The sequence below is a fragment of the Alosa sapidissima genome, chromosome 13 (genome assembly GCF_018492685.1).
Source record: "Alosa sapidissima isolate fAloSap1 chromosome 13, fAloSap1.pri, whole genome shotgun sequence".
Taxonomy (NCBI): domain Eukaryota; kingdom Metazoa; phylum Chordata; class Actinopteri; order Clupeiformes; family Clupeidae; genus Alosa; species Alosa sapidissima.
This window is the reverse complement of record NC_055969.1, coordinates 1,130,285-1,144,520: the sequence shown is the minus strand read 5'-3', so window position 1 is coordinate 1,144,520 and position 14,236 is coordinate 1,130,285. Positions and strand designations below refer to the sequence as shown.

Below are 14,236 nucleotides of genomic sequence, written 5' to 3'. Positions count from 1 at the left end.
AGCATCAATGGCCTTTTTCTCTCTTTTCCTACTTATTCAGCGAAGTCATCCAACAACATGCCTTCTGGATCCCACCCTATCCACTCTACTGCTGTCCATCACACCTACTATTCTGCCAGTGGTCATGCATGTGATTAATTCTTTACTGGAGAAACAAGCAAGGGTTACATCTTTGCGCAAGAAAATGACACTCTAGTCATCTGATGTGAAGAACTATAGACCTGTCTTACATTCTCCTTTCTTATCAAAGCGGTGTTCAAGCAAGTAGTGTTCTATCTTAGAACAACCTACTAGACCCTAAGCAGTCTGGTTTCAAAGGCGATAATTCTTTTGTCTGTGACTGAAGCATTGTAGTTAAGGCCTCTGCTCAGTCACCAGTTTTCATGTTACTTGACTTATGTGCAACCTTTGATACTGTGAACCATGACATTCTCCTCTCTACATTGTCTAAATGGGGAATTTCTTGAAAAGCTCTTAACTGGTTTGAATCATACCTCATACCTGTTCATTAAACGTGCTTTCTCAGCTGTGCGCTTGCGCAATATGCACACGCTCCACACGGCAGCCTACATGACAGAGGCTGGCAGCATGAAGTGCAATCATAGCTCCACACGGTATGTGACAGAAGCTGGTGGCAATGAAGAGCAATCATAGCAAGCGAGACTCAGCCAACGCTAACTCCTGAGGGATGGAGGTATTCACATTACTCGAAACTAAGGGGAGGAATGTAAGTGTTAGTTGTAGCCTACACTGTGCCCTGATTTTGTCCACTGCCATTAACTCAACTGCCAGCCTATTGATACGATTTGCACTAGCTTTGCACCAAATTTCGGAGGAGCACCTGTTTAATGAAAGAGTATAAGGCTATAAAATAAGCCCTCATATATTTTGTGTTCAACTATATGCCCACGATGTATCGAGGCTATGTTATTTGATATTGTTTCATAGGGCTTTAGTGGTGGTGTTGAAGCCTATAAGCCCAATGTTTTCTTGTCAAGTGCTCTGTTTGTGGCATTTTTTATAATAAAGAGCACAAAAGAAATACCTGTTATGTCCTCCATAGTAGAACTTTATGTAGGCCTACACATTTAGGAACAGATATTGGGTTCTGCCCAAAGACGAGCAACATAAAAGTAACGTAGAAGTAACGAGTAACGTAAAAAGTTACTTTCCATAGAGGATAACTAAGTAAAGTAACGGGTTACTTTTTTGAGAAGTAACGAGTAACGAGCACTACTTTTTAAAAGTAACTTCCCCAACACTGTTAAGCATACACTGCTCACAATGTAGTTTGTGGCAATGTATTTATCACAGAAAAAAGACCTTTATTCTTACTATTCTTTCTATTCTATACAACAAAATGAATAAGCCGACTTTATATGAACGCGCACACACACACACAGGCATGTACATACAAGCATACACAAAAGTTTCAAGAGTGGGGGATGGAGTAGGAGATGGAGACAAATTGACAAGTGTTTGCGCAATTTTTGCGGAACAGATGTACAGGACTGAGCTGCAGTCATATTTTGTACTGCTATGCGGTACATTTGCGGTACATTTGATATTGCATTGATGACATTGTTATTATTACTAATTTGTTTAATGCAGGCTTGACAACTTCTTTAAATCTGTTTACTGTTTATTTTAGCTGTTGTAATGGTCATATTCTGTTGCTTTGGACAAACGTGTCTGCTAAACTATAGAATTTGATAATATGTATGAGGGTATTTAATGTTAGCATTTTTATGAACAGATTTCTCTTTTGTCATACAAATGACTTACTGTATGTCTGCCTAATACAGTATTTCTCATGAGACATCATAAGAAATCCAGCATTACTAAGTGATTGTGCATGTATTATTTGTATGCTTGACAGGTTCCCATGGCACGTGCCAGCATACTTTGGCTCATTGGTGAGTACTGTGAACATGTGCCAAAGATTGCCCCGGATGTCTTGAGAAAAATGGCGAAGAGCTTCACCACAGAGGAAGACATTGTAAAATTGCAGATTGTCAACCTGGCGGCCAAACTCTACCTTACAAACTCTAAGCAGGTAATCAGACTCTAGTCTAGTTGCTTGAAACCCTCATATAAATAAAGTAGTGCTGTCAGTTAAACGCGTTATTAACTGCGTTAACGTAAACCTATTTTAACGGCGTCAATTTTTTTATTGCGAGATTAACGTTCTTTTTGGTGTAACAAACTTTGTAGTTTGTAAGCTGTTGCAACAACTAGTAACGTTAGAACAACCACAACACCACACTGGATCTAGCTAGACCGTGCTGCATGTACACGCCCCCTTTTAGGGGAAAGGGAGCTGTTTGGATAATGGAAACCTATGCTGCATAGAAGTGGGGAGCAAAAAGGGGTTATACTTAATAAATCTGTGAATAAAAGGCACAGTCAAACTGCCTGTGGCTAACTATAACTAAGTTCGGCAAGCTTAACTTTACATGTCATAACATCAACTAAACATAAGTCACACATTCATTCTATCACTTGTAATATGAACGTAGCCTTTTTCCTACAACTAGGTGAGATAATTGGCTATGTCTGTTATACTAAGTTCCACAGTTAGCTAGCTAGCAAGCTAACCATTTTACATGGGATATGGTAAGTGTAGCTAGTAGGCTACGTGCTGAATGGGTTGTAATGTAGCCTACATCGTTTCCACATGAGTAGCCTAAGTAACATACACAATTTTTTATAACTGCCGTGTTAGTAAAATTATTGAATGGCCTGTAAATTAATAACTAGATGTAATGTCAAGGTGTGTATAGGCTATCTGTCTTTCCCATTAGAATCAATGATATATGTATGTTAACTTGTTTTCTGCTAAAATGGGGCGTGATGCCATAGACAGTAAAAGAAATGGACGAACAGACTCCGTCGTTTTCAATGGGAGGGCACTGAGTCAAATAGAACGATTTTTCAGTTGGTCCCCCCAGTACTGCGCAGACTCACACTTAACTTCGTGACGTTAGCCATCGAACTGAATCTTGTAACTCATATGATAGATACACAGAAATTCTTCTCACACTTCCTTCGCCTTCAAAGTCATCAAAGTTAAACATTTATTTATGTATTATTATTAATATCATCCTCACCAAGTCGTGTTAATGTTGAAGCTACCATACATGATCATCTTCAAAAACAGTCAACAAAACAAAAAAGTTATCATATAGCCTTGAAGCTAATCTTCTTTCCACTTTTCCGACCTACGGTCAATCCATCGAAAACCTCTGTAATGATTAGTGCCGTTTTAAAAAAAATAGGTTTACTTTTTTATTATTATTAAGTTGCCTCTGTGTAATGTCTTACCTTAACATACGGTCGTGTATGCTAGGTTTTGCTTATGAGTTACCGTCATAGACAGTAAGGTGGAGTGAGCTTCTTATCCAAACAATACGGTTATCTCCCTACGGCGCGAAAGAGAGATTACGTCAAAGCTAGCTTCCCTCCAACCGAACAAGCTAATCATTCTTCTTACGGGTAACCAACGTTACGGACGAGGTAGTGGAGTCTGTTTTGCCTTTGTAGTGTTTATGTGGATTACACAGAAGCTTCAATATCGGCACAGGATATATGTTATATGAAGTTATGGTATTTCAAAAAAATTCTAGAATGAATGGACTTCTATGGGAGTTAGCAGAGAGGTGGTCCCTCCAGCCTACGTCGGTTCTTCTACTTCCGGGAATTCGCCTGCCCCCTTGCGTGATGCAGATTAAATGTAGGCTAGCCAATCTTTATGATGATGCGCCTTTAGTAGGCTACGTAAAGGCATGCTGCACACACTTGTTTGGGCTTACGAGCCGGCCAAAGAGTAGATTCGTACAATAAACACCAAAGCAGTTCTGAACTCCCGGTCAGCTGAATGGTGTTTTAAATTGCTGTGGACACCGATGCTGACATGAGTGAGATGCACTCTGCTTTCGACATTCATTTACTGTACATTAGATTCCATTCTTTTCAATACAACTCTGCACACCAGCATCGCACTTTGCCGCCGTGTAAATCACGATTCAGTTATATTTGGTCGATGCCGCTCCATAAAATCCATTGTTCATCCAGTGTTTGCGTGTTAAAAACTTCGGCGCTGATGTGTGTGGCAAGTGACGGCGCACCATAGACTGTAGGCCTATAAAATGGCAGTGTACTCATGTCGAAAAGTTCCTTATTTTCAACTGAACTCAAAGATAATGAATATAGTATTTTATGTTTGTTATGCCCTTTATTAGATATATTTCTGAAGAATATATTGTGTTGCCTCAGGTCTGCTGCACATCTTTTGAAATTTGATTTGAAATAATCAAATAGACCTACGTCTTAAAGTTAAGTTAATGAAGTAACTTGCTTTGCTTTCATTTGAATCCTAATCAAGATAGTATACACAATAATTGCTTTATATTGTTAAAATGGACTCCTGGAAAGTTCAGAAATGCGAAATAATAGAATTTTAATCATGCGATAAAATATGTGATTAATCGTGATTAACTATAGGAATTCAGCGATTAATCGTGATTAAACATTTTTTAAAAGTTTGACGGCACTAAAATAAAGTTTAGACAGGCAATATTTTTATAGTGCCAATTTGAGTACTGTAGTCAAGTTTATATAGCACATGTCATACACAGAGGTCATTCAATGTGCTTTACATAAACAAAAGCAAACAGTAATAGCAAATAAAAGCATAGAATAGAAGGCAATAGTCAAGGAATAGTTTAAAATCATAAGATCATAATAAAAAAGAAAACATAAAACGCAAAAGGTAAAATCATTTAAAAATAAAGAATATTAAAAAAGACAAAATAAGACACAAGGTAGAATAATTTAAAGGTAGATTCAGAATTTGTAACTCAGTGCAGGTAGTAGAAGGCATCTGAGAACAGTTTTTCAGTTTTTTTTAAGTCTAGATTTAAAACTGGCTACAGGGCTTTTTGATGTCATCCGAAAGTTGGTTCCAGAGCTGATTTTTAGTTATTGCTTTCATGTGGCTGTTGATATTTAGATCACTGTCAATTAATACACTAACATTTTTAACAGCATCCTCTGCTTTCAACTATTTTGTGTCAAGAGTGCCAACCCTAAGGGCCCTATCATGACATTCTAAAGTGCATCGTCACTCGTCAAAAGTCTATTCAAATTTAGTAGGATGTCCAGTTCACATTGGGAGGGGTTTCGTTATCAAAAGTGGAGCGCATGGCGCAACAAGCTGTTCCTAGGTTTTTTAATCAGTCATATGGGTGTGTTTGGGGCCTAACATCATTTTTAACCAATGAGAATGACATCTGGCATTCCCTTTAACGGCGCAAAGCGCGATATGTCAAATAAATGCATCTGTATTTTGGCATTCAACGGCGCATTTGAAGGAGGCTGCTTGCGAGACCGTATGAAATAGTCATTCTTAAACCATGCATTACTAAAACCTAGCATAGCCTTCACACATTTGCACTCGTCTATTATTTGAACTCATTGGCAAAGTGAAACTAACTTCACCAAGGTGTCAGTCAACGAAGACAGTTATATGCAGTTACTTTCACTATTGACTGACAATGGGTTACTAGTGCTGGGCGGTATACCGGTTCACACCGTATGCCGGTGTATATTTTCGTTATGATATGAATTTTTAATATACCGCCATACCGGTGTATTTGATTACACAACGTTTGGAACGCTGCGCCGCGGGACTTTTTTCACACACACGCATTGTGCCGCTGCGAGGCATAGTGAGCGTAAACACAAAACACCTGAAGTTTTTCCCCTGAAGGCTTAATTTATCCTTAGATAAGGGGTTTATTTAAGGGTGTTGCACAGAATACCTTAAATTGTTTCTTTAGTTAAGGAAAAACCTTAAGGGATACTGCTAGCGAAAGGGATTTACCGTCACGAAAATTCTATTGAGATTGTTCAACAGCAACTAGCTGGCTAGTAGGTGATGTCGTTAGTTAGCAACCCACCAAACACAGTGAAGTTTAATGAGGTTATCATTCATCTTACCTTAAGAATATTCGCTGAAATTATCCAGGTAGCAAGTAAAGCATGTTATAGACATGCACTGAGCAATACAAGCTGGCTAGTTGTCATCAGTGCACCAAAACAAACTTTTTTGTTAATGTTTTGCCTAGCGAACCGAACCGAAGCTCATGGCAGGCTAACATGACATCCACATTCACATGAAGTTAACGTTAGCCTACCACTAACGTCATGTAAACCACACAATAACAATAAGGCACGTTTCTGACATTTGACCGAGTAAGCATATTAGCAGAGAGGTTTCATTTTAAATTGTATAATTTTCAAAAAAGTATAAAGTTGCACAACTTTTTGTATTGGTTTTATAGGCTACAAGATGTTTGTGAAATTTGCACAGTACAGTTCTGTATTTTGACTGCAATTGTCTTTGCATTCTGATTAGATTCTTCATTAGAATCATGAGTGGCTCTTTATAAACAGCATCATTTTCTGGGGCCATGCAAAACTGCATTACCACTAGTGTGGAGTTATTCTACATCATGACAGTAAAACAGACCATCCTTAGTCAATGTACTGCAGCAATTCTTCCCTCAACCTGTAGAAAATGCTGTGAACATCTGATTATGCATGGAAAAAAAATACCGTCATATACCGTGAAACCGTAAGAATTTAGAAAAATACTGTGATATACATTTTTGGTCATACCGCCCAGCACTATGGGTTACCATCGAAAACATAGGCTGGAAAAAGCAACACTTACCCTAATATTGCTCAAATGACTGAATAAAACAATATTTATCCTGCAGAGGAGTTGCTTATATCTCGTGACGGTGCGTCTTCAGCTGTGCTCCATACGTGTCTCTTGCCTCTCCCCTAATCACTTTTAACAGTCATTACCAATTTGCAAATGATGGTGAATAACTACTCATCATGAGATGTACAGTATTTCGTAAGATCTTTATTCTAATTATGTTTCCCATTGTAATCGTGCAATTTGTAATGCTTTGCATGGACGTGCGCTGGTGTGCGTTCATGAATGATAGAAGGATGGTGCGTGCACCTGCCAATATTACTGTTGACATGCGCTCTTAAAATAGCATATGAACAACTCGCCATTGACTTCTGACCAGGTTTAGGTGGTGTATGATAGCGATTTTTAGACAACGCACCAGGCCCCTCCCTAGGTTGTTAATTGCCACACCCCTGGTCGCAATGTTTAAAAAATAAACGTGCAAAATACCGAATTAAGCTTTGCGCGGGTGAATAACGAGCTTTACGCCATGCGCTGAAGCCCAAAATACAGCCCTAAGTCTTTCCTCCTTTTTACCAAATATAATTACTTCAGTTTTTCTTTGATAGTTATATACACTGACAGAGATTCTAGGGGACCATAGTTGTTTGGCGACAGAGCTCTAAATACATTTGTATGTCATCTGCATAGCTATGATATAAAATCAAATCAAATCATTTTTGATGATTTATCCAAGTGGGAGTAGAGGTTGAATAATAGTGGCCGCGAGATCGACCCCTGGGGAACACCACAGGTCAAGGGCAACAAAGAAGCTCCTTTCTTGCAGATATGATTTGAGCCAGTTGATAACTATGCCTGTAAATCCAACCAAGTAGTCTGTGTAGTAAGATATTGTGATTAACAGTGTCAAATGCTGCACTATGGTCCAGTAGCACTAGGACTCATACAGTGGGTATTAGTTAAGAATTGACACTTTATTCACGATCAAGGTGATATACGCAGCTGGGTGAAATGTAAGTACAACTGCAGCCACTCGGGGGCAGCATAAGTCCGCTGTGGCGTTCCGCGGTCGAACCAGACGGAGCGTTCGACAGCAAGGGCTGTGATTTGGCCGAGTTTTCAGTGTGTTGTTTCTCTGTGTTTTTAGCAGCCCCTGCAACATGCTAGTCCACTGTAGCCTATAAGCTTTGTACATAATGTCAAACATAGTTTTGGATTCAGTGGCAAGATTTCTTGATTGTACAGTGCCTGTCTCTCAGTAATGTTTTAAAATGAGAGCTTTGTCAGCTGGCAGTAGGCTACTTTGTCAGCAGTCATGAGAAGTTCGCTTGCTAACAGAACATAAATACGCTGCCCAGAAACCTCGTGTACAGTTCTGATTTTTTGTACTACACTAACCAGGTTGAAATATAGCCTTTGCCTACAGCATCTCCTTAACAGTAATGCAGGGCTCTACAGTGCGCCCATTTCACTCGCACATGCGAGTAAAAATGATGGCGTGTGCAAAAAAATATTTAGGCGCACTGGTGCGAATGACTTCTAACCATGTCAATGTTTGTCTACAAAATACACCGCAACATCGAGAAACATGTGCAAACCATAGAATCACGTCGCGAATGCAGCATAAAAACTACACCTCCCATCAACATTAGCAGTTTCGCGTTGTGACTCGCTAGTTGTCGCATCTATCAAATCCAAGAGCGCGCAGAAAAAGCGGAAAGTTAGACTAGCCAGCCAAGATGCAAAGATTGAAGAAATTAGTTATTCTATCCACCGAATTCATCGGATATAGGAGGAACAGGAGGAGATTATGAGAATGCAGTGAGAGAAGGAAAGGTAACCTAACATGCCTTTTAGCCCAGTTGACGTATTGGCTGCAATATGCAAAATATAGCTGTAGCGAACAGGTACAAAAGTAGCCTCCCGTAATACTCCCATTTTATTCAAAGGTAGAACGCTATAGACAACTCCTGGCTTCCATGCATGCTTGTTTGTTTACACCGAATACAAGCTGAAGTGCAAAACGAAAGTAGGCCTAACATTTGTCTACTGCCCCCATCAATGCAGATATTAAAAAAAAGGATAACAAATATATATATCCTTGATGGCCTATGTTGGGTTTTGTGGAAAATGGACTGTTTTAGTAGTAGTATTAGGCAGTATGCAGTCAGATAGGACACCATGGGCATATTTGGATTAGCTACAGATGGATTCACAAATAAATAAATTAGCCTACATTTGGCAGGATACTTGATATACAGGCTAAATGCAAATATGGCAATGTATTATATTATTTTACATTAACAAAATGTAGGAAAATAGAACAGACTGAAAATAAAGTAGACACTGATCTTTAAAATCCTGTTTCCTGTAGCCTAAATGTTGTCAGTCATTCTTAATATTCACAATTGGTGCACTGGCATGTTTAATGTTAGATTATGTGTAAGTTAAGTACAGAAGTGACTGTGCGCCCAAATTTTTGTCTGTGCTCCTATATGTTTTAACTTGGGCGCACAAGTGCTCCTGGAAAAAAATGTTAGTGTAGAGCCCTGCAGTAATGTTAACAAAATGACAGCGTTCATATGTCAAAAGAAAACGAATTCGGTCACTCAAGGCTGTGCCACAGCAACCAGTGTAGGTTACAGTCCTACCCAATAGGCCTACTCGAAGCAGCTAGCGTTGTCTGATGGTCAAGTGGGTTAATGCACGCATTTCCAGAACAGGTCTGCAATGGGGTAACGGGAGCATTTGTTTTTAAAACATAATTGCATCTTTCCATTCCAACCATTATTACCTATTGTTATCTTTTTTTGCAAGGTGTTGCTCCTGGCAAGACTTGTTTATAAGACGTTTGGTGATTTAATTGATAGCTGTTTTGGGACACGTTAAATGTTCTTTTGACCGCATACGGGGAGTAAAAAGACTTGTTGCTGTTTTGGGACAGGCCTAAGCTACGTTAAGCTTTTTCACGTTAAGGTGGTATTTGTTGTTACATTAGCTTCAGAAACACCGCTTCAGAAAGCTGCAGGGGAGTGCGGGGCACAAAGTAGGCTAACGCGGGGTTACAGTAAATGTAACATCGACTTTTTTCCTAGTTGCAGAGGGTTGATAAAGTCAAGGGGGGGTAAGATTGGATGACCAGAGTCGTCTTCGCTGGAGCTGGGCTATGGACGGACTAAGCCTATGTGCAGAGTTCCTGACACTAGAAAAAGTGTGTGGTCCACCATGAAAGCCTTATCCCTCACCCGCGCATCCTAAATATTATAAGACTTAGTTTTCTGTCTTTGCCTATTTTATGGAAACGATTGGGAAGAACATTTGTGCTATTCAGAAAGCATATCTTCTATCGTCTTTCCAGGCGCACACAGCTCGTTACCATATAGGCCTAGCCTATCGACTGCCCAAACAGATGCTCTGCTCTTGGGTTTGACCTCGCAGCGAACTCAACCCTCTTGTTGCTTGCAGTTTGTTAAATAAAGCGATGCAGATTACATTATTTATTTATGATTAATTGCGTCTTTTGCAACAAATGCTTGTTAGGCTGGGCTACTGTCAATGTCCTTGTAGCTACAGGTAAATGTTCAACAATTGCTGGTGCACAGGCTATAATCAATTAGCTAAATCATTTGTCCAGCTGTTTAAACATTTGTTTGTGCTACATTCAAACGCAAAAAGTGCTTTGATATATTTTTCGTTGTCGTTTGAACGTCGGCAAGCAGGCATGTTGCGGTTGCAATTTAAGTGAAATTTCTACAATATCCCAACCTATCCCACTCTGATATTTAGAGTTGTTTCGTTAAGATATAATTCTTATTTAAATTTTGTGTTCGGCAAAGGACGTTTTTGCCTTTTTTATTCATGCCCTTTACAACTATGCTTATCCGCCCTGGCAAACTTCGACCACTGGATGATGATACAGCTTTTATTACACAACTGAGAAATAGGCGATTGGGCTCGTCCTTTACAGCAACAGGATAGAATATCCCTCCAACTCTAGCCTCCCGCCACTTGTTGCCTTCATTTTCTTTTCAAATTTATGATAGCACTCAAGTCTTGCTTTAGTTCATTACCAAGTTACTACCAGAAGCAAAAAAACTGACTCTCTCACTTGCTCAAAAATGCCGTCATGTCGGCTACTTTCTAAATATTCAACAATCGGAAGCAGCTGCAATTGTAACAGGACATTTTGAAAGAGACCTTTATGGAAGCGCTGCCCAGCTCGCGCACCCTCCTTCACAATGTTGAATGGTGACACGCACACAACTTGCGAGTTGCGTTCCTTCTGTAATTAATTATAGGACTACTAGATGCTCTTCACACTAAAAACAGTGGCAGTCCTAGCCTATAGCCTAACATATTTTTTTGGAATCAGTTTGTGTCGTGATTGACATCAGATTAGTCATTAGCTAGTTAGTTGTGCACTGTTTCCCACCCAGTAGTAAGGTAACAAACAGCCTACTCTGATGAATTCTATTTTTTTGCCAATATTCTTGTCACCCTCCCAGAATTCTGAATATCTTTGCTCGCACACTGTAGAAACTGTAACGTGATTAATGACACGTTACACCCAACTCTGCTCAGCTACGACTAGAGAAAGAATCTCCCATGTGTAAGTTTACTCCAAGTTGGCCTACCCTATAAACTGCATGACAGTAGGCTATTTCTATTCATCTATAAAATTACCACATGCGTTTGTTCAACTTTATGAAGCAGAATTACGCAGGCTATTTGCACATTTTGTTTGTGCAAGAAAGAGAAAATACAGCGCACGCGATTTTGGGCTGCACTTTGAAACTCGTTCCGGCGCCCCTGCCTTGTTGCCTTTATGATTTCTTTATAACTTTCTTATAATAAATAGGAAATGCAAATAATGACATGCCCAACCCTGGAACTGACTGACTCTCTGTCTCATGCGTCATGGAAGCAGTAAGTCAAGTCGCATCAAAAATAGTAGTGGCAGAATTTCCAAGAGCCACCTGGTGGTTGTTTGGGTCAACTGCAGTTTGTGCCATTTCTGCCGAGAAAATGGGGTGTGTGATTCATGAAGGAACCCGTCCAAACTTAACTGATACCCACTGTATGCCTCAATACAGATTCAGGTAAAACATGTCGTTGAAAACCTTAATAGGAGCTGTTTCAGTGCTGTGATTTGCCTGACAACCAGACTGAAAGTAATCAAAATTCCCATTTGATGTTAGGAAGGTGATTTAGTTGATTAAAGACTACTTTTCAATAATTTTGCCAATTAAAGGTAGATTGGATATGGGCCTGTAATTGTTAAGCATGGAGGCATTCAGGTTATTTTTCTTGAAAAGTGGCTTTACAACAGCTGTTTTCAGTGCCAGACAGCAATAATACCTTTACAATGTGAAGGACATCTGCCGCTATAAGGTGAAAAACAGTTTGAAGACAGAGTGTCTAAGCCAGGTCTACAGCTTGGTCTAAGCCTGTGGAAGAGCTGAGATTATGTACTGTTTTTTCAAGTGTTTCGTAGTGTTGGTAATTTTCCTAGTATCAAAGTTATCTGGAAACTCAGTCAGGATGAAAGTCAATCCTTTCTGGGTTTTTTGAAACTGATGAATTTATTTGATCGGTTAGGCCTTGCGTTTACACGACCCCGGCATTTTAGGAGGCTATTTAAACCGCCGGTTAATTTTGTCACGTAGACCAGGGGTTCCCAACCTTTTTCATTACACGGACCGGATAACAGTTGTCATATTTCTGACGGACCGGTAGCAGGGAAGTTGGTAGTATGTTGTGTGAGGTGGTGCTGATCATATTACTGGGGGTTCGGTGATGGACCCGTGGCAGGGACTTTGGTAGTATTTTGTGAGAGGTGCTGCTGATCATATTACTGGGGGTTTGGAATTCTAGCTCTTAAATACACGTAAATACACAAATAGCGTTTGGTAAATGGAGATGCAGATCATCTCCCTAATTCATTTCTTTGTGAACCAGCCCACATGCGCGAGACGAGTGAAATAAATGTATTTTAAATCTGTCATATTTGCTACGATATAGCTACTGTTTTCCATTCTTTTTTTTCGTGCAGTGAATTAGGCTATCCAATCGCTATGCTGTTTTCATGAACATTACAGCAATCCACTTCATTCATTGTTTTAAATAGTGTTGCTTCTAGCCTACCCACGAGTGGTTCAGTTTGTCAGTTTCACTTGTGCAGACGCGCATAGGCCTACACATTGAATGAGCACTCATAGCCTACCACTATACCTAATGTTATGCCTCTATATTTTATGAATTAAGAAGTATTTATTGATCAGGGAAACATTAGTTTCTTTTTCTTTTGTTCCACGGTTCTAACACCATTCAGTTGTGCCGCAAATTAACAGACAGAAGCACCGGGGACTACTCGTCGAGGAGGCTTATAGTTTGAAGATCATAGACCATAGATCATAGACAGAGAAAGCCTATGCAGTTGCTTCGTATAGCATGTTTTTTTTTGTTGGTTTTTTTTGCGGACTGGTTAGGTCCAGCCCACGTCCCGGCACCATTCACGGACTAGGGGTGGAAATTGCAAAGCCGGCAATTTTATGACTACATAGCCCCACCCCTCAACTCAGCCACCGCACTCGACCTGACACGCTGCTTGTCAGAACAAACCAAACCATTTGTATGTCATATTAAAAAAAAAAAATCTTTCCCCGGTCATGATTTATGTGCAGAAGGTATCAACTGTCTTTTGTGTCAAAGTTGCACACCGTTAGCTTAACTTAGTTAAACATTAGCTTACTACAACGTATGACTTAACGCATGTTAATATTTTCTCCAGTGTAACATGCTCTATACCAGACCTAATGCAAAACGTTGAAGCATTTCAAATTCCACATAGTCACATACCTTGAAAATGAACTTTATTAGTTTAACAGTTGAATTGAAAACAAAATTGTCTGTAGTCTCCTTATTTCATGCGACTGTTTTAACAGTAATGTTTTGTCTTCTACGCAAATTAAACGTGAAGCCTCTGCGCGGCCATCACGGCGCCATCGACTGGTCTGGTGGCATATGCACTACAGCCCTTTAAGCCGCTTTCACCTCTGTGTGTGCACGCAAGTATTTTCTTCCGGTATCGTTAAAGGTGTGAAAGCGGTAAGAAAAAATACACCCATTGGTGTTGTGTAGATGTGGCCTTAAGTACAGGGTTCCCACGGGGTCTTAAAAAGTCTAAAATTCTGAACTTTAAATTTAAGGCCTTAAAAGACCTTAAAAATGGCCAGATTTTTATTTGAGGTCTTAAATTTCATCAAGTCAGGTCTAAAAAAGGTTTTTACCCTCAGTTCAGTTTTTATTTGTCATTGTTACAGGATAATAACGAAATGTTGTTAGAGCAAAAACAGACAGGCATATAGTTTGACGTTGTTCACCCATTTGCCTTATATGAATTTACATCCCCATGAATCACCCATTACTTTGTACCTAATTTAGCTCCCCATAAATACTCTATAGAAAACCCCATAAAGTGCTATGTCCAGTAAAGTGCTTGGTGCAATA

The 14,236-nt window shown here is 39.6% G+C and overlaps 1 protein-coding gene across 4 annotated transcripts in view; it reads left to right on the top strand.

Annotated features, from left to right (window-relative positions):
• ap3b1a (adaptor related protein complex 3 subunit beta 1a) overlaps positions 1-14,236 on the top strand; it is a 131,486-nt gene that overhangs the window by 58,920 nt on the left and 58,330 nt on the right. For all 4 annotated transcript variants that reach the window (XM_042058536.1, XM_042058537.1, XM_042058539.1 and 1 more), the window contains one exon: positions 1,880-2,056. In XM_042058536.1, coding sequence (XP_041914470.1) covers positions 1,880-2,056 — 177 coding nt within the window. The remainder of the gene's footprint in view (positions 1-1,879; positions 2,057-14,236) is intronic.